General features: G+C 42.4%; 1 protein-coding gene across 3 annotated transcripts in view; it reads left to right on the top strand.

The window, feature by feature from the left end:
• Arhgef3 (Rho guanine nucleotide exchange factor 3) overlaps positions 1-19303 on the top strand; it is a 277071-nt gene extending 257768 nt beyond the window's left edge. For all 3 annotated transcript variants that reach the window (XM_051176745.1, XM_051176746.1, XM_051176747.1), the window contains 7 exons: positions 825-887; positions 3164-3260; positions 3435-3511; positions 9867-10124; positions 13328-13498; positions 16295-16481; positions 17680-19303. In XM_051176745.1, coding sequence (XP_051032702.1) covers positions 825-887; positions 3164-3260; positions 3435-3511; positions 9867-10124; positions 13328-13498; positions 16295-16481; positions 17680-18029 — 1203 coding nt within the window. In that variant the 3' untranslated portion in view covers positions 18030-19303. The remainder of the gene's footprint in view (positions 1-824; positions 888-3163; positions 3261-3434; positions 3512-9866; positions 10125-13327; positions 13499-16294; positions 16482-17679) is intronic.
• Positions 19304-21053: the final 1750 nt, after the last annotated feature.

Genomic DNA, 21053 nt, shown 5'->3' on the forward strand with positions numbered 1-21053 from the left:
CCCTCTAGTCCCTAAACCTCAGGGTAATGGCCATGCCTGAAAGCTGTTGACTTCTCTCTAGCTAGAAACAGTACAGTTGTTCCTGGACCATCACCACAGATTTGTAGTCCTTTAATACCATAAAGTTTGCCCAGTGTTTAGATTCCCAGATGAGAGAGGGAACCCTGCACATCATAGCTCTTTAAATAACGGTGGCTTAATTGAGCCAAATTAAAAATGGTGCATTTGCACACTCTTACAAACAACCAGCGCCTCTAATCTTATTTGTTGTACCTTGTGGGACTTTAGAATGAATTGGCTCCACCAGATTCTGTCTACAGTGAAAACATGCTGGATTCTTCCTATGACCCCTATCTTAAGTAAATGATAGGGATACAGCTTTGGCTGAGGCTCACCAAGAAGCAGACTGTGATGGTTTGGTTAAGAACACTGCCAGATCCATCTCTGAGAGCAGGCTCTGGATTATTTCTTCTGATTACCACTCGTGGCAAAGATATAGAATTCAGCACACACACAATGATTACAACACTTGATGTGCTTCCCACTTGTCAGACTCCATCAGAGATCTAAAATGTGAAGGACGACTTGGTAGCTACAAGATGCATTCCCTTCAGACTAATTTAACTTTTTTTTTTTTTTTTTTTTTTTTTTTTTACTGCAAGGTATTAAACTCAGATTGGTGCACATGCTCAGCATGCACTTCCCTGATGCTCCCCCAAGCCTCATTTAACTTAAGGAGATTTGGAGCTTTTGAGTGTTGGTACTGTTTGAATTTGGTCTCATAGATGAAAGAACTGAGCAAATCCGTTCATCTTACTTTGCAGGCAATCTTTGAGCTTTCTCAAGGTGAAGAAGACCTGATAGAAGACTTGAAACTGGCAAAAAAGGTAAGCTGAGGCACAGGAGCTGTTCGAGTCACTTCTTGTTCTGTTTCCTGCCCCATGAGTCATTTCAGAGTCCCAAAATGATGCTTGTCTGCAACGTCCTTGTGCCTAACTCAAGTCATCAGAAACTGAAAAGAAACTGACCACAAACCAAGCAGTGAAGGAAATGGCTCAAAGCAGGAAGGCAAATTAGCCCTCTACATCTGGCACCTGCTGGATGGATGCCTCTGAGGGTCTGAGCATCTAGTATACCTCAAAGGATGTCTGTTTAGATCTCATTGTCCTAGAAGTCTTTCTTGAGCTACTCAGGCTGAGGTGGGAGGGCCTCGAGTACAGGACCAGCCTGGGCCACATACTGAGAGCCGGTCTCTCAAAACACATCAAAATAGGAGTCATGTAGGGCATCTTTGTCCATGTGAGAAATCATCATTTAGAGAAACTGATCTCTAAGTCAGGATAAAGACAATTCTTGAAAGTAGGTAGAGTGAGGTATAATAAATTAGGGTCTTTCATATGGAACTAGAGTTTTGTGGTTTTTTGTGGGGGTTGCTTATTTGTTCAATGCTGAGGATAGGGTTCAGACTTAAGCATACTATGCACATAAACTACTGCTGAGCTAGAACCAGATGTAAATGTATTATATGGGATTGCTTTAAATCATGTGCATTCTTGACAGCAAATCATCCTATCTAGTGACCTCCCTAGTTTGGAAGATCCATTCAGATTCCTCTGACTTTTTTTGTTCATGTTTTTTTGAGGGAATCATGTGGTTGGAAGAGTACTTCTTGTCTTAGGATCCTCAGTTCAACATTCTGCTAGTAGGAAGTTCTACCTCCTACACTCTGGAGATGGCCATCTAGGCTTTGCATGGACACTGCCAAGAAATTGTTGGGTAGGACGAGAAGCTGAACAGCTCATAGAAACAAGAAGGATTTAAGTCTGGAACACATCATATGTACATATGCTAGTGACATGCCTAACCCCTACTTCCTGAGTCAAGATTTCCCGAATATAGACACCTTTAGATGTTTCTTGGCCATCCTCTGACTCACAGGGGTCTGTTTTGCCCCAAAGTCCCCTTTCCTCTCAGTCATACACCTCATCCCTGTCACAAGCTTCAGCTTAAATCAAGATCATTTCTTCTGTGGTATTTCCAGCCTCCTCTGTACACATGGCTCATCTTTAGAACCTTCCTTGGATTCTTTACCTTTAATTTTTTGACCCATTAGAGCCCTTTATCGATTGATTGGTTTTGGTTTTATTTTCTGATGTGACATTCCTCTTGTTAGTCTTGAACTTTTTTTTTTGTTTTGTTTTGTTTTGGTTTTGTTTTTTGTTTTGTTTTGTTTTGGTTTGGTTTGGTTGTGAGCCTAGCCTTTAATGGCTAAGTCATCTCTCCAGCCTGAACTTTTTTTGTGTTTATTTGTTTGTTTATTTTGTTTGTTTTTTTAACATGTTTTAAGTTTCCATGGATCTTCAAAAGAAAAAAAAATCTCAATTAGCTTTATACAACTTTCTGAAGGCAAGAATTACCATCTGCCTTATTTTGCATGTGTTCATGTGTAGTATACATGTATGTGTGCCTGTTCACGTGTGTATATGTGTGTGGTCACATTTGTGCTGGTGAATGCCAGAGGGTGATATGAGTCTTCTTCATTGGATCATCACCATATTTATTGAGGCAGGCTCTCTCACTGAACCAAAGCTTGTCAATATAGCTAGTCTGGCTAGCCAGCTTCCTCTAGGACTTTCACTGTTTCTTCATTTTCCCAGTGCTAGGACTGTAGGTGGACCACCGTACCCACCCAACTTTTATGTTCATTCTGGAGATCTGAACTAAGACCAGTGAATGTTTTTCTGTCTGTACTTAATGTCAATAGTGAAGGGCCCAACCAGTTTTCTTTTAGATATGTTCTAATTTGAAAAAGCCTGCTGACTTGAATAAAATAAAAATTCCAGTAAAGTGGGAGGTTTTTTTCCAAGTGTAGGATTATGTTGATTTTTAGAACCTTGTATCAATCCAGACTGCTATCCATGTAGGATTTTTGCTTCTTCCTAGATGTATGGTATACATCTAAGTGTAGAAGAGCTTGGGGGAAGGGGAACTCTCTACCTTAGTTTATCAGTAGCCACAAAAGGCTGTTTCCATGGCATTATGGGAAAAATTGCAGGAAGCCACTTTTTATTTATTGGGATGCACCTCTCAGGAATCATTTGCATAAATAACCGAGTTTCTTTGCATTTCAACATGTGTGTCCAATCTTGCCCATCTTTTGCAGGCCTACCATGACCCCATGCTGAAACTCTCAATAATGACAGAAGAAGAACTGAATCAAATTTTTGGAACACTGGACTCTCTAATTCCTCTACATGAAGGTACAGTGTGGTCCCAGAGAAGTCATGACTTACAGCCTTAATTGAGTTGTCTTATAGCAAATCTGTGATTGTGTAATAATGTGAGTAGCCCAGAGTCGTCCCTCCCCCAACCCGCGCGTGCACGCTCATATTTGAATGCCTAACAAAATAAGCATTCCGTTTATTTCTTGCCAGATCTCCTTAGTCAGCTTCGAGACATTCGGAAGCCTGATGGTTCAACTGAGCATGTTGGTCCCATCCTTGTGGGCTGGGTAAGAAATGTTCTCTGGTCTTGCTTGAAGAGATTTCACCTTACCCAGACTTTTTCCTTGTTGACAAATATTGGCTATCACATCAGATAAAAAGATAAACTCTTAATAATATAGAGGTTTTATGTCTTTAAAGCATGGAAACATTTTTTTCTTATCAAAGATGTATTGCTTTTAGAGACAACATGGCATTGTTGCAATAAAGTAAATAAAAAGTATACATGAAACTATTAGTTTCATGTGAAATAAAATGAATGATGCTAGATTACATTGGATCTAGGCCAATTAAATTATTGCCATTTCTAAGTTTAAAATTAACATATTCATGTTTCTTTGATGCATGATATACATACATACACATACATACATACATACATACATACATACATACATACATACATACACACATTATGTGTCCATGCCCCATCCTGCCTTCTTTACCCCCTTATTTTGAGGCAAGTTCTCACTAAATTGCCCATGCTGTCCTTGAACTCACTTTATAGCCTGGGTAGACCTTGAATTTGGGATACTCCTACCTCAGCCTTCCAAGTAGCTGGGATTTATAGGCCTATGCCACCAGGCCTGGCTTGACATTCTTGTTTATCATCAAAAGTAGATAGCTCTTGCTTAGAATGCACAAAGCCTTGAGTTTGATGCCCAATACTAAGTGGGGGAGAGTGGGGGTAGTGGGATCCCTTGATCTAAATGTAGTTTTACCAACAAGGTAATGGGTACATGTTGCTTGTATTTAGAACATATATTTCTGGTCCTAAGTAACTGCTGGGTATACAGACCTTCATCTAACATAACTGATTCCCTTTCTTAAAGAACAAAGATGGGAATTTAGGTTAGGGCTCATAAGTGTATGATCCTCATACTGAATTTTTATTCAGTTGAATATGTAGCGTTCATTTGTGTCATTCACTTAGACAAAGCATACACCATTTTGATACCACCCCAACTACTCCCTATTGCCTGTCTGTCTGTGAGTTCTTCAGTGAGTACTTGGATGTGCCATCCCAATTCTAGATATTTTTATTTGTTATGAAGCAGGTAATGAAAGCAGATAACTTTAATGACTTCATCCAGGCAAAATTGGATCTCTTGATCCCTCTGATTCATCCAGTATTCCAGGAAAAAAGTCAGGAAGTACAGTGATGATAGAAGGTGTTGGGCAGGGAGTACAGGGGTGATATAGGGTGTTGGGCAGGGAGTACAGGATGATAGAGGGTGTTGGGCAGGGAGTACAGGGTGATAGAGGGTGCTGGGCAGGGAGTACAGGATGATAGAGGGTGTTGGGCAGGGAGTACAGGATGATAGAGGGTGTTGGGCAGGGAGTGCAGGATGATAGAGGGTGTTGGGCAGGGAGTACAGGGGTGATAGAGGGTGTTGGGCAGGGAGTACAGGGGTGATAGAGGGTGTTGGGCAGGGAGTACAGGATGATAGAGGGTGTTGGGCAGGGAGTACAGGATGATAGAGGGTGTTGGGCAGGGAGTACAGGGGTGATAGAGGGTGTTGGGCAGGGAGTACAGGGGTGATAGAGGGTGTTGGGCAGGGAGTACAGGGGTGATAGAGGGTGTTGGGCAGGGAGTACAGGATGATAGAGGGTGTTGGGCAGGGAGTACAGGGGTGATAGAGGGTGTTGGGCAGGGAGTACAGGGGTGATAGAGGGTGTTATAGAGCTTTAAGTGTTTTCTATTTCCAGGTAAATTTGTTTCTAACCTTCATGTTCTCACTGATGTCACATGGATGTACAAAAAAATCTTAGCTTTGGTGTCTGGCCAGATCAGTTATTCCTGATCTGGAACCTTTGGAGAGGGTCCCAGGACTTGGCTCTAGTTCAGAAGTCAATTTTAGTACCAAGGCTGAAATATCTCAAGAACACCTGAGAGACAAGTAATGTTCTAAGCTGAATAATTTAGATAATGTGCTTCAATATTTCAAGAGATATCATTCATTTTAAACTTTTGGCATTTTATTCCAAGTCATGGTAAGTTTTAAAGTCCTTCAACCCACAAAGACATTTCTATGGAAAGAGTAGGTGCATTGGAGTCAGAGGTGGTTTAATGAGAACATCTGCATCAGTGTTTTTTAAATGTCTCCAGTCAATGGACTCCCTAGTCAGGGAGCAAGCACACCTCAGAGTCAGCAGGGTCCCCGCTTGACTTATTATGACATCAAAATATGGGATGACACTGTTCCTTTAAGCGTGTAAATTATGACATTGTTCCAGACTCATGCTCAGTCTGCTTTTTCCCCCTGAAATACACTTTTGTCACTTGTGTTATGAGGTTAGTTTGATCTAGGGACTGGGGAAGGCTTTAACAGTCATGTTCCGTACGTACTCAGAGGAAATGTGGCCACCCCAGTCTATTGCTGTCTGGACCCTCCGGGCATCAAATGGAATCTTAGAGCTTGGCCTGAAAGGAAACAAGTGGCCCATTGTTGCCAGATTTTATAAGAAATGGTCTTTAGTTATCAACCAAAAAGTTGTTAAATGTTTTCCCTCTTTTAACTGCAGGTGTGTTGGTCTGAGTGGGAGCTGTACACCAAGGGGTGAATCTGTTTGAGTTCTACTCTTTTTAACAGAGCAAAATAAATGTCTTACTGGACACTGAATGAAGAAAGTCAGAGTCCATTCAACCCATGGAAAATTGATTTATATTCCCACAAAGGAAAAAAATAAATGCCCCCTCAGCCCCCCATGACAGCATCAGCCAGGCCTTTGACCTTAAAGTGAATCCATGACTTGTTCTTTGAGGACTTTAAACAGAGGGCATCTCTGGGGAGCTGCCGGGTTACAGAGGGTGGCAGTCTCTTCCTAGCGGGTCATCCTATTTGAGCAAGCCTTCCCTGTCACAAAGAAGCAATGTCCTAAGTGACTGTCTCAGTGATAAAATAATTTATAAGCCCTCCATGGTAGAAAGTGCTCCTGTTTAATTTAGGTCCTAGTTAATTTTTAATCCCAAAGGGAGAGAAAGGGTACATGGAAGTAAAAATCCAGATTCATTCTGATATTTTTTTATATTAAGGGGATAGAACTTCTAAAAATATTAAAAAAAAGAAATAAGTGCTTTCCATATATACTTAAACATATGTATACATACACATGGATACGGATACATACACATATGTATACTCATACACGTGGGCCTTTTAAATTTCATTTAAAATTTCATTTTTTATTCTTTGACAGTTCCATACTTATAATGAATTTTAGTGGATTTTTACCCCATGTCCCCCACTCTTATCTACCTCCCTCTCCCACTGAAACCCTATTTCCCAACAAGTCTCCTCCCACTTTTGTGTCTTCTTTTCCTATGATCCATTGGATTTAATCATAGCTGCTTGCACAAGTGTGAGTGAGAAGTTATTTTCAAGAATGGGACAATTTAGCAATGGCTATACCACTGAAGAAAGTGACACCCTCTCCCCCAGCAACCATTAACTACCTATAGGCCCTCAGGGAGGAGGAGAACCTCCTCCATCCATGACAAAATGTTGGCAGGCTCAGTCTTATGCAGATCTTGTATAGCTGCGGTGAGCTACTTGCTTAGCTGTAGCTTAAAACCTGTCCTGGTGTGCTCCTCTGTTAAGTGTTTGATGACTTAGTGTCTCTAAGTTAGTTTTTGAACCTCATGCTGTATTTCCAGAGTTATGTTTTTCTTATTTTTCTTTTTTTTTTTTAACACTGAACTGTTACCTCATTTTTAAAGGGTGTGCAAACATATTTGGAAATCAGACTGTATTAATTTTGAGTCATGCCCAGGAAATGAGCATCCTATCAGGTGTGAACAAAAGAGCAGAGCTTAACTGGTTGCCATGGTAGCAGGTGGCAGGGATCACAGAAAGTAATGGCCCATTGGACAGTGACCAATAGTTCCTTGGTAGTTCATATCTGATTGCTACTGCTGATTTGCATCTACTTAATGCAAACATGGGTCATTTCCAGGTCTTTAAAAAAGCGAGGAAGTAGTAATGAAATTAGGGGAGCCTGAATTCATTCTGAAAATCTAAGTTGCAAGCATCCCATCTTGGGGGGGTGAGGGGCAGGTAAACTAGTTATCAGTACTTCAAAATATATGGTTGAGCGGAGAATTTCTGCAGCTGTTCTTAACACAAATCAAAAGGTTGTTTTGTGTGTGTGTTTCTTTGTTAATGTGGAAGGAAGACATTTCCAAGAAACGTTAAACTCAATAATGAGTCTTTTAAATACTACTACTCTGACAACTTTTCCTACTCTGTGATGAGAAAATAATTTCAATAAGAATTATACAAGTAGTGGTAGGATATTTAAAAACTTCAAATTCTATTACATATGAACATATGAATGGTTTAAAAAGAAACAAAACACCTTCAAATTCTACCACTCATGTTTTTGTTGATTTGTTCCTTTGTGCTTTTGTTGCTGTTATTTTTACATGCATTTATGTAGTTGTATATATGTGAGTGTATATGTACCCAGAGGACAACTTATAGGATCCTGTTCTCTTGTGTATGGAAATCAGAGGTTAACTCATGAGCATTGGTTCCTTCTTACCATATAGATCCTGGGGACCAAGTTCAAGCCCTCAGGCTTAGTAATTGCCTCTTCTGGCCACTTCTTTGTTTGACTTTTGAGACAGGATCACACTGTGTAGTCTAGGCTGCTCTTGAACGTTCAATTCCTGTCTTGGCCTCCTGGGTGCTAGGATCATAGGTGAGAGCCACCACGCCCTGAGTTTTGTTTGGGTTTGGGTTTTTATTTGTTTTTTATTCTGCTGTTTCTTTGTGAGCATTGCCCCCAAACCATCAACTATTCTCTAGTCTTACAATCCATTAACCTTGAATGTATCTGTTCATCCAAAATACAGACTTTGTTGTTTAATGGATAGGATGCAAAAGCCTGAAGATGCAGAAACTAAAGATGCCTTTGTCACTGTCTTGCACTGAATGCTACAGAAGGGATGTCTTGGTGAACAGTCTCTTCATTGGTTTCCAGAAGAGGGCAATCAATGTAGCTGGGCCACTGGCTACATGTTACTGCTATGGGTAGATTTGCACTAGCCTGTCAGTCAGCCTAAGGCACTGTTATGAGGGAGGAGTAGCAGAGGGGGATGAGAAGCTCTTTGCTTGAGTCTCTGATGTGATATTTACACAGTGTGACTGATGGGCATGTCAAGGAAATTGGCTTTGCTGGAAAGAAGGCAGTGAGGTTAACATGTTCCAGTCTTTAAGCTGAAACTATTCTTGCATGATGGTGTGAGAATTCAGAAGATGGTGCCAAAAACTTTTCCTGACCTGCTAGAGCTCATTTAAAAGATTTTAATAAATAATTCCTACAACTAATTTTTTTTTTCTTAATCATACTATTGCTTCAAATTCTTGAGGCCCCTAAGTTTTGGGCCAACTTAGAATCATGTAATCTTAAACAAATGTGGAAATGCTTGTACTGAACAACACAAAAACCTAGGTTGTGAGTTGGACTCTTGCTTTCTGTGTATGACCCTAAGTCTTCTAGATAAGTCTCTTTAAATAATCCTAAAATAAATCCTCCTTTAAAACACAAGAGGAGGTAGGCTTGGAGATGTGGCTCAGTGATTAGACATGCTTGCTACTCTTCCAGGGGGCCACAGTTCAGTTTCCTGAACTCCCACGGGAACTCTAGGTAGTTCCTGAGAATCTGATGTCTACAGACGTCATACAGACACACATACAGTCACACAAACAGACAAGCAAATATGCACACATACACAAAAATAAAAATTCTTAAAATTAAATCAGTGGGCACAGGACTTGTGGACAGGGTAAAGATTTGTGTTTGAATTCCCAGAATCTGTGTAAAGCCAGGCACAGTCTCATGTGTCTGTGATCTGGGTGCTTCTACAGTGAAATGGGAGGCAGAAATAGGAGAACCCCCAGAAGCTCACAGACCAGCAAGCCTGCAGCTTCCAGAACAGCAGCAAGTAGTGAAGAGGCCCTGTCTAAGATGAGGACCAAACCTAGGACTGTTCCCTGTCTCCACATGTGAACCTGTGCCATAAATGCACACACACACACACACACACACACACACACACCCTATTCTATATGCATCGACAAAACTGGTTCTTTTTTCCTAGCTTAAGTTGTTGGACAAAGCTAAGGAGTTTTGATAGGGATCTTTACAGAATAAAAGTATAGCTGAGAGAATAACACTTTTGTGTCTTGTTGTTGTTTTAAAGACTGCACTGCTTAGTTTCTGCCACCCTTGCAGATAAAGGAACCTTGGCTTGGTCTGGAGACTGACTTGGTGTTTGTTCATTCCTAACTGATGCCAGCCTGGACCTTCATAGCAATGATGCTGACACCCAGCCTTCCCTTTATGTTTCCTTCTCAGCTGCCTTGTCTCAGTTCCTATGACAGCTACTGCAGCAATCAAGTTGCTGCCAAAGCCCTTCTGGACCACAAAAAGCAAGACCACAGAGTCCAGGATTTCCTTCAGCGCTGCCTAGAATCCCCCTTCAGCCGCAAACTAGATCTCTGGAATTTCCTTGATATTCCCAGGAGCCGCCTGGTAAAATACCCTCTGCTCCTCCGAGAAATCCTGAGGCACACGCCAAATGATGATCCAGACCAACAGCACTTGGAGGAAGCTGTGAGTCTGCCTGTTTCTTTTTCTCTTCCTGTTTCATTCTCCATAATGGCTAAGGCTGGGTCAATTGGTACCGTATGCATGGGGCCCAGCAATCTTGGGTTCCAGGCCTGGAACTACTACTTCTTTCATTAGTGAGTTTGTTTGTTGTTACTTTTCCTTACCAGTTTCCAGTTCCTCACACACAAAACATGTTGACACAAAGTAGCTTAAGATTGATTTGGTTCTAATACTTCTGTTACTGGTTATGTGTACGTGTACATTACATGCATGCATGTTTGACACAGGCCAGGCTGGCTTCAAACTTGTGGCCTCTCTCAATCCACCAGTTTCAGCCTCCCAAATGCTAGGGTTGTAGCACACCCAACTCAGGCTTTCCACTGTTCTTGATTTTTTTTTTTTTTTTAATACCACTCCAATCTGGTATTAGAATTGCAGACTGTGAGAACTAAGATCTTTTTGGAAATTTTAAATGGAAGAATTTAAAATGGGAATTGGCTGCTAGCTAGCCCAAAGCTCATTTGTGAAGGGACATCTGTACCCAAGTGCAGTAGGGTGCCTGATCAACCTCCTAGTTGCCACTGCACCCTCATTCAGCAAATGTTTACTGAGCATGCATCACTCTATAGGGTTTACCACCACCACCCCTCCCTGATCTGGTTTTTCACAACTTTGAATCTGGATTTCCTTCCCACTGGCCCCCCATTTCCTTTCATCTAGACCATCTTAGTTTTCTGTTCAGCAGTGTAATGTGTCCAGGGTTATAGCTTATAAGTGATAAAGCTGTGTTCAAACCCTGAATTCTAACTATTTAGAAGACTTTAGTTAATTACACAACATGGAAAATTCTTGAGTTGATTTGAATCCCAGTCTGACTTGAACCCTGTCTCAAAAACAAAACAACAACAAAAAACAAGACAAAACATCCAACATCAAACAGAAGGCTAGTGAGATTGCTATGTGAGTCTGGTGACCTAAATTCAATCACTTGAGCATACTTTGGAAGAAGAGACCCAACTCCTGAAAGTTGTCATCTGACCTCACTTGGTACCATGGCACACATGTGCTCCCACACATACCACACCTCACACACACCACACATACAAACCTCTGGGTAGATACAAATACAAAACCTTGTATTTGGGGCTAAAGCAGATTCAGGTGTGGAATGATGCTGCTGGCTATTTGTGAACAGGAAGTAGTCAGAGCTGCTCGAGGAACCACTGCAGCATTTGAGTTTGTAACTCTTTGCATGATAGGCTGGCTGTTCAGTTCCTGAGTTACATTAGGAAGTGAGCCCATTATATCTGTGGTGAGGACCCTTCTGGGTTTCCTGGACACTTGCAGCAAACTCTAAAAATTGGCTCAAGTGTTGATTAGCTCCCCTGTCCCAGAGCAATTAGTAAATGGTTCACTAGTAAAAAGCCGTAGCCATTACTGCTGGGGTCTTTTTCTTCCTTTCTTTCTTTTTTTTTGGGGGGGTGGGGGGGGACAGGTTTTCTCTGTAGCTTTGGAGCCTGTTTTGTCCTGGAACTAGCTCTGTAGACCAGGTTGGACTCAAACTCACAGAGATCCACCTGCCTCTGCCTTCTGAGTGCTGGGATTAAAGGCGTGGGATACCAATGCCCAAGCCTGAACTTTTTTTGTTTTTGTTTTTTGTTGTTGTTGTTTTGGTTTGAGGTCTTTTTCAAAGGGATGTATGGATTCCACTGCCTGCTGAAAACATAGAAATGTTAAGGAGTTAAAACATTAAACAGCTCTTCAGATGTCTCACATTTGATTTGGATCCATTCAGTTCCATTCCATTTGGTTTTGTTTGGTTAGTTTGGTTTGGTTTGCATTTGGTGGGGAGTGCTTGCTTGGTATTGGTTTCTTGAAACAGGGTCTCATTATGGACTGGCCTAGGAACCTGCTTTGACCCAGTCTGGTCGCAAACACCCTCCTCATGGCCCTCCTGCTTCAGCATCCCAAATGTTAGGACTGTAGGCATGCAGTATAAGTACATTCTTAAGCATCCAAGACTGCTTTGTACCTCTTCCACTTGGAAGACGTTATGCATCACTTTTTAGATTTGCTTATGTCTTAGGGTTTCTGTTGCTGTGATAAAATGCTATGACTAAAACTAACTTGGGGATAAAAAAGTTTATTTCACCTAACAGCTTATAAGTGAAAAGTTTCTGCACCCTGATAAGCCTCTCCACCGATGCAGCAATCTAAATCAGACCAAATCAAACCAAGTTAGAAAAAGCCCAAGTTTAATGTGTACAAGCCTCCTGGCTGACCTTCCAACCCTATAGAGAGATGGGAAAGAGAGACTGGAAAACCACACATCTGTTTTCTGGGGGGCAGTTTAAATACCCTGTGGGAGTGGTCTTGAGCACGTCTGGGGGAGGGGGTCATCATTTGTGGGACTTTCTGAGATGCAGCAGGGTTTGGAGGGATATAGGGAAGGTGAGCTTGGGTAGAACTGCCACCATGACATTCCAGACTCTTTGGGTGTATGGATGCCAGGGGCTGGGGTAAAGCTTCACCATAACATCAACTCCATAGCTGAGGGAAGCCAGGGCAAGAACCTGGAGTCAAGGACTGGAGCAGAAGAAGCCATGGAGGGGCGCTGCTTAGTGGCTTGCTCCCCATGGCTTGCTCAGCCTGCTTTCTTCACAAACCTAGACCACCTGCCCGGGGGTGGTGCCATCCACAATGGACTGGGATCTGTCACATCAGTCATTAATAAAGAAAATGTCCCAGAGGCTTTACCACAGGCTGGCAAGGGCATTTCTCCATTGCAGTTTCCTCTTCCTATGTGAATCTAACATATGTCAATTTGACAAAACACTAGCCAGTATAGTTTATGATACAAATATATATATATATATATATATATATATATATATATATATATACGCACATATGCATATATATATGCATAAATTATATAAACTTAGTATATTAAACTTAGCTGGGTACTGTGATACACAATAAGCAGGTGGATCTCTGTGAGTTCAAGGCTGGCCTCACTGTGTGGGAATCTGCCTCCCCTCAAAAGAAAAAAGCTTTCCTTTTCCCCCTTTCCCACAGTGGCCAAAATATCTCAGCTTTCAGCATTAGGTGCAGCAGTGTCTGGGTAGCCTGGAGACCGGCTCTAAGCCTGTGGCTGTGGTTGGTTGGCTCCCCCCCATATTTACTATTCTTCTTTGCTTCCATAGATAAACATCATTCAGGGCATTGTGGCAGAAATCAACACCAAGACTGGTGAATCGGAATGCCGATATTACAAAGAGCGGCTCCTTTACTTGGAAGAAGCCCAGAAAGATTCCCTGATTGACAGCTCAAGGGTCCTGTGTTGTCACGGTGAACTGAAAAATAACCGGGGTGTGGTAAGTAGTTACTGTCTTCGGGACCTTCCCTGGTACTTCCCCTCTCCCTAGCCCCACCCCAACCCTGGCTTCTCTTTTCCATTTTTTTTTTTTTTTTTTTTTTTTTTGTGGTGCCAAGGATTTAACCTATTTGCTGCCATTAGGCAAGCACTCTACCCCTGAACACATTCCTAACCTTCTCTTTATCTTTTTTTTTTTTTTTTTTAGATTTTGAGACAGTGTCTCAATTAAGTTGCCCACTAGGATGAGTCAACCCTGCCTCAGCCTTCCCAGCAGCTAAGATTATAGGCATACACCATATGTCCCACTTTGACTTCAGAAAGTAGTGAGTCAGACCTATTGGCACGGGTTCATAATCCCAGCGTCTTGGGAAGCTGAAGCAGGGAAGTTTTTACGTTCAAGGTCCATCAGGGCTGCAGAGAAAGTATGAGACCAGCCTGATCCTCCTAAAGGATTCCAGGTCAGCCAGAGCACATAGTGAAAACTTTCTCCAAAAAAAAGTATTTAACATAGATGAAGTTGATTAAATATAATAATTTAAGAGACATCCTTTCAGCTTATGTGATCGAGTTTGGAATTACCCCTCGTTGTTAGAGAGTATGTTGCATAGCCTATTATCAGGACCCCTGTGGATTCAGCCATACCATGTGTAATGTGTGGACCTGCATGTGTGTGAGAGAGCTACTGACTGCCAGAAAGTGAGTCCCAGGAAGCAACAGAGGGCTCACATGATTGATCAACAGTTCCTGGAAAGGTCTTTCTAGTAAGTCTTGAGAAACAGGAAGAAGCATTGTTCCCCAGGAGATGGTCCCATTGTCACACACCAATCTAAGCTGAGGCCCCTCTGACTGGATGTATCTATGGCAGAAAGATGAGCCCTACAGGCAGTGGAGCTCTGAAAACAAAGAAGACAGCAGTTTGGATGGGAGGTTTATTGAGTTTGGCTCACGATGGAGGTGAGAATGTTATTATGAACAAAGTCCTGCTTCAGGAAAAAAATGTCACAGGAGTGGGAACAAAAGGAAGCTGATTATCAGTAAAGACATAAATGATGGATGTTTTTTATTTTATTTTGGTTTTTCAAAACAGGGTTTTTCTGTGTAGCTTTGGAGCCTGTCCTGGAACTGGCTCTGTAGACCATGCTGGCCTCAAACTCACAGAGATCTACCTGCCTCTGCCTCCTGAGTGCTGGGATAAAAAATGTGCACCACTACCTGGCATGATGAATATTTTAAAAGCATTGCCCAGATAATCCCAGTTTAAACTGCCTGCCTCAACAAGAAGATCTATTGATATAGAAACAAAACCCTAATACAATGGACCACCACTCTCTCTCCCCTACCCCTAAAAAGACTATTTTTAAACACATTTCTATAACCACTACCTCCTTTGGGGGGAAGCCGCCAGGGGTGCAGGAAAGGGGGCTTTTAACTTTTTATTTTGTGCTTAAGTGTTTTATAATCTTTGGGCATTTTTTAAAAATTGTCTATTTTGAAACAGAGTCTTCCCCAAGCAGCCCAGGTTAAACTCAAACTCAATGTATAGCCCAGGCTCACCTTGAATTTGCAATATCTTACCTCTACTTCCTAACTGTTGGATTACAGCTGTGTGCCCAGCCAATCTTTTAAGGCATACATTCCTACCACCTAAGGTCTAGTAGAATTTTTCGCCTCTGCAGTATGTGGAATGTATATGGTAGGAGACCTACAAATTGTTTTTCTTTCAGATAGTGAATCACTGATAGTGTAGAATGGCTTCCCCTACTCAAATCAAGATTCTAATCGTGAGTTTTGACCCCTCTTCTGATGGTGGCCATCAGATGGTGGTGGCACAGGCCTTTAATCCCAGTACTCAGAAGGCAGAGGCAGGGAGATCTCTGTGATTCTGAGGCCAGCCTGGTCTACAGAGCTAGTTCCAGGACAGGCTCCAAAGCTACACAGAGAAACCCTGTCTCGAAAAACCAAAAAAAAAAAAAAAAAAAAAAAGAGTTCTGGATTAGCATCCCCACATTTCCACCAGAAAGCCAGAGCCTAACATCAGAGCTGTATCACTCTGCCTTCACTCCTGAACCTCTCCAGACTGTGAGAAGGGTCTGGTACTCGGAGTTGAACACCACAGATATGTACCAGCACTGCATAGGAGGCTTACTCTCTTTGTGTGATTTGAGGCACGCCTTCATTTTCTAAGATGTTCTGCCTCAGCTCCATAGGGGCAGCTTGCTTTCATGATGTGGTTTGAGACATGCCTTCATTTTTTTTTCCATCACATGTATCAGCCATCCACCCTGAAAGCACAGGCTCTCCAGAGACCCCAGATGCTGATGAACTTACTGAGGACATGCAGGTCATCTTTCTCTGATACCAGCAGTGTGCCCAGGTCCCTCTCTGATGAGCAGGATGCCAGCCAGAGTTGCTGGTTAAAGCTGATGGTTAAAGCCCAGTGGTTGAAGAGACATGTTTTTATGGGCTTGGGAAGCAAGAATTGTTATTAGGATTTGATATAGTCTCATCCTTTGTAGACTATTATTAACTGGACAGGTTGTGAAGTGTAATATAAGTAGAATTCTGGTTACAGTTATCTGTAGAAAGCCTTGCTCCAGTGGATCCTGAAAGAGAAACCTGTACTAAGGTGTGGATATATGTATCTGTACAAATCTCCCCACTTCTATTTTCCTAGAAATAGATTTGAGCATGCGCTCATAATCTGATATGAACTTGGTTCCTAGTGACCTCTTACCACAGAGGCCCACAAATTTACCACTTACTCAAGACAATCCTGTGGGCTCTTTTCTTCTAGAAACTACATGTTTTCCTCTTCCAAGAAGTGCTTGTGATCACTCGAGCTGTCACTCACAATGAGCAACTCTGCTACCAGTTGTACCGGCAGCCCATCCCTGTGAAGGACCTCATGCTGGAAGACCTGCAGGATGGAGAAGTTCGGCTGGGTGGCTCCCTGCGTGGGGCCTTCAGCAACAATGAGAGAAGTATGTGTGGGGAGCAGACTGTAGTGATGTAGTGAACCCATTTGATCTTAGAAATACAGAAGGAGTGGCTGGCTGGGGAAACGAGAACAAAGCCAGCCTTAAAGCCCAACTGTGTTCCAATGCTAACTGGTGTGCAATCAAGTTCAACCTCTGTGAGCCTCAGTTTCCCATTTGGCTACTTTCCTTTTGTGTTTACTTTGAGCATTAGGTGGCATACAGTTCATGAACTGGTCCATGTACACCTGTAGCTGGTACACCTTTTGCTCCCTGACTATCTCCTACTGCTACCTAAAATAATGCTTAATACTGTACGGTTTCTGGGAAGACACTAGTTGCATAATGTAAAGTTTTGTAGTTGTTCTGGTATAGTTGCTGAAGAGGTTTAAGAAGAATCACCTAGAGCCCAGCTGTCATGGCCCAACATGAGATTATGAGTTGGAGGCCAACCTGGACTATATAGTGAAAGCCTACCTCAGAAGAAAACAAAACCAAAATGAATGAGCTGGGGTACGTGTTCACCTGCAGCACTACTCAATGGGCACCTCTAAGATAGGACTTAACTAAATAAAGGAAATGACCATGAGAAGCCAGGATAACAGTCTCCGTCAGGCATCACTATGTAGTGAGCTCTGTTTTAGGTTCAGCTTTTGTTCCTGTGGGTGGAGTGCACAGTATATGATAGTCAAATATTCCCAATGCTGGTTAGAAAACTAAAACCCAATCTGGGCCTAGTGGCGCATGCCTAGAATCTTCATCCCAGCACCTGGGAGGCAGAGGCGGGCAGATCTCTGTGAGTTTGTGGCCAGCCTGGTTGACAGAGCTAATTCCAGCACAACCAAAGCTTTACACAGAGAAACCATCTTGAAAAACCAAAATAATAACAACAATAATAAATATATAATTGCATCACTTCTCTCCTTCAATTTCCTCTCTCCAACAGCTCCCATATCCTCTCTAAGGGCTTCTAATATTTACACAGGTATAGTAATCAATCCCTCCAAGGAAACTGAACCTGGCCTGTGTCACTCTAGTCAATTAGGAGTGGCATCAGGATAGAACGGAGTCCTGCAGCAGAAGGAGACATTCTGTAATTGGCATGTCTGCCATGGGCCCCAGAGCTTAGTGCCGCTATGGGTGGTATTGTTAGCCTTGGCAAACACCTACCCAGTGACCCTTTTCATGTGTTCTTCATTTCTAGTTAAAAACTTCTTCAGAGTCAGTTTCAAAAATGGATCCCAAAGTCAGACCCACTCACTACAAGCCAATGACACCTTCAACAAACAGCAGTGGCTCAACTGTATCCGGCAAGCCAAAGAAACAGTTCTGTCTGCTTCTGGGCAGGCAGGCTTGCTTGACTCTGAGGGACTGCTCCTGGGTCCTGGCACTGAGAACAGGGAGCCACGAGGAGAGACAAAACTTGAGCAGATGGACCAATCGGACAGTGAGTCAGACTGCAGTATGGACACCAGTGAGGTCAGCCTTGAATGTGAGAGGATGGAACAGACAGATGTCTCCTGTGCAGACAGCAGGCTAGAGGAAAGTGTCTGACGGAGGGCTGTGCCCATGTCTTACCTGTACAGTATTGGCATTCCACACATGAACAGTTTGGAGAGGGACGTTGTAACACTTCTGTGCCTGTGCACATGTGTCCCTTTGCCTGACCTTGTCCCTAGTACTGTAACTGCCAACCACTCTGTGTCAGGTGGTGTCTGCTGTGGCAGCCCTTCCTCCCATTGCTCTGTCTCTGCATCTGGATGAGTGGAGAGGAAGTGAACAAGTTACTTTGAATTGTCCTTCTGGATTTTTCAAAACAGGAAGGATCTCTAAACTACTGTTGTGTGTGGACTGCATTGACAGTCCCATGCTTCTCCGGTGTTCCCGTAGCTGAAGACATGGAATTGAGAAAGCATTGCCGAGTCTTGAGATGGCATTTAAATGGAAGGCAGGAAAGCCCAACCCCTGAAGTGAACTTGGGTTCTGTGTTATTCAACCAAAAAACATGAAAACATCTCTGGGGGGTTTCTGAGGTTTGACTTTGCAAAGGAGGAAGCTTTGTTTGAACCCTGTGGTTTCATCCAGTGCAAGCTGAATGTAATAATCTATGAAGACAAACAGAACCTGGCTTCAGAAAGGACCAAGACAAAAGCAGCTGCTGGACAGGCCTGGTGGCGCAGGCCTACAATCCGAGCATTTGAGAGCAGAGGTAGGGAGTTCTGGAGTTCAAGAACATACTTAGCTATACACCAAGTTCTAGTTCAAACTGAGTTCCATTGTAAAAACAAAACCAAAAAGTTGAAAGTACCTGCCAGTTCTGAATATTCTACTGAAAAATGTGTTTGTCATAGCTATGGGCTTGTCAAAGAGAGCCATTTCTAGCCTACAACGCCAGGAGAGATTCCCAGGGCCAGGAATGATCTGCCAGGAATCTGAGACACTGTGTGCCTCATGCTCCACCTGTCTCAGCCACTCCTAATTTTGAGTGATAATGAGATGACACAAGACCATGACTGCATCGGTGACTCTGTTTACAAACGTGAAAGAAAGACCTAGGAGTCAGAATATGTCACCACCACCGAAGCCTCCTGTGAGAGCCACTGAAGTTGTCAATAGTCTAGAGGGTCTTGGGATTTCTAGCTCTGCTTTTGGGCCCTGAGTATGGGTCTTTGGTTCTTGAGCTATAATCAGAATGGTGGTTAATTCCTTGTGAGCCCAATTTCATTAGCTCTGATAAACCAGGATCAGCTAGCTAGCCAAACTGGAAAGTTCTGTGTTCCAGCCTTGATTTACAAAGCAAAGACAGGTTAAAGAAAAAAAACCTTAGGGGCGGGGGTGGGGGAGGAGTTGACAAAATACATGGAACAGCTCCCTGCAAGTGTAAATAAATACTTAGGGGACTTGTACAAAATTATACCCACACCAGTACTAGTAGTAGTGATTCTAAATTATTGCCAAAACTTTCTTTTTGTTAATTTCTTCACCTATCAAGTTTACAAAAAAGAAAACAGCAAAATACAAAATTATCCCTTTATCATGTACATGTGCCTTGTGCACTGAAAGAAGTTGTGTGTCAGGAGTTACCAAGAGAAAAGTAAGGTATATTACATTATTATTTTTCAAAACAAATGTTATGATCAGTTGTACCCTGTAAAGCATATTTCTGTATTTATAGATTTTTAGCCATGGTAAATTTTTTTTTATTACAAGTTTATTTAAAACCACTTTGTTTCTCAAGTTGCTGATTTAGTGAATGAACCTGCTGCAGACAGACAGACAGACAGAAAGCTGAGATGAGACACTGGATGGTGAAAAACCTGAGATGTTTTCTATAGGGCCGCTGGCCACTCTGGCCAATGAGTAGAGGAAAGGTCTCTGTCAGGGTCAGCCTGTGGGAAGAGAGTGGGCAAATGTTTTGGTGAAATGAATATGTTTTGTATAATGGCCTTAAACTTTTCTGGAAGCATTTCAAATAAATTGCATTCAAAATACCTTCTTCCCCTGTGTACAGCGTGTGCTCAGACACCTTCAGTCTCAGATTGAACTCCCAAAGGGCAAGGGTTTCTTTCTGAAACTTTGCTTGTGGTTCCCAAGTACAAACTTACCATAGAACACAGGCTGAAATCAGTGGTGTGATTAATCATCTGAGGCTGTTACAAAACATACCTTTCTAAAACCTGTGTTTTCAAGCCTCCCTTCATTCGCTCATTCGTTTATTCACCTGTGTGTGTGTGTGTGTGTGTGTGTAAGCACACAAGTGCACCCAAGGTCTGACGACAACTGGATGTACTCAGTCCTCTTTGTTCACTATGTGGGTTCCAAGGGTGGAGCTCAGGTCATCAGGCTTGGCAGTGAGCACCCACTTAGCCCTCTTGCCACCACCCATTTATTCCTCTTCAGTAACTACTTTTATCCATGCCCTACACCAAGCCAAATAGTAAGTCACTGTTGCTACAGGGAAGAAGTGTCAAGTCTCTACCGGTGAACTTGAAGCTGACAGCTGTGGTGGTGCATGCCTGTAACTCCAGCACTTGGGAAGCAGAGGCAGTAGGATTTCAAGGCTGGCCTAATATATAGCAGGTTCAAGCCCAGCTAGGACTACATAGTGAGACTGTCTTGAAACCAGGAAAAGGAAGGGTTGAAGGAAAGTTTCGTGTTTAAACTTGTACTAGGATTTCCATCTACTTGTTCACTAAGATAGTTTTATTTCTCAGAAAGAATAGATTTTTGTTTTTGATGAAAAGACTGAACAAATTTAAACTCTTAGTAACCAGCTTCAACAGTGTTAGTTCGGTAAGACAAATGGTTAGTTTTGCCTTTATAATATACTTCCACCATGTTCTTTGACATATTGTTAATTCCTAGATTTGCATTTCATTCACACAAATGGTGAGTCCAATTGTTTTCCTCAAGGGGAAAAAAAGTTCTCTTCCTGTAATCCCAACACCCTATCAAAGCTGAAGCTACAATTTGAAGGCCAGCCTGGGCTAGATAATACCAGGTCAGTCAGCTGCATAATTAAGCATCACAAAAGGTAAGAAATAAAAAATCCCCTTTGTTCTCTTCATCTTCCTTTGT

Source organism: Phodopus roborovskii, unplaced genomic scaffold (genome assembly GCF_943737965.1).
Source record: "Phodopus roborovskii unplaced genomic scaffold, PHOROB, whole genome shotgun sequence".
In the NCBI taxonomy this organism is placed as follows: Eukaryota; Metazoa; Chordata; class Mammalia; order Rodentia; family Cricetidae; genus Phodopus; species Phodopus roborovskii.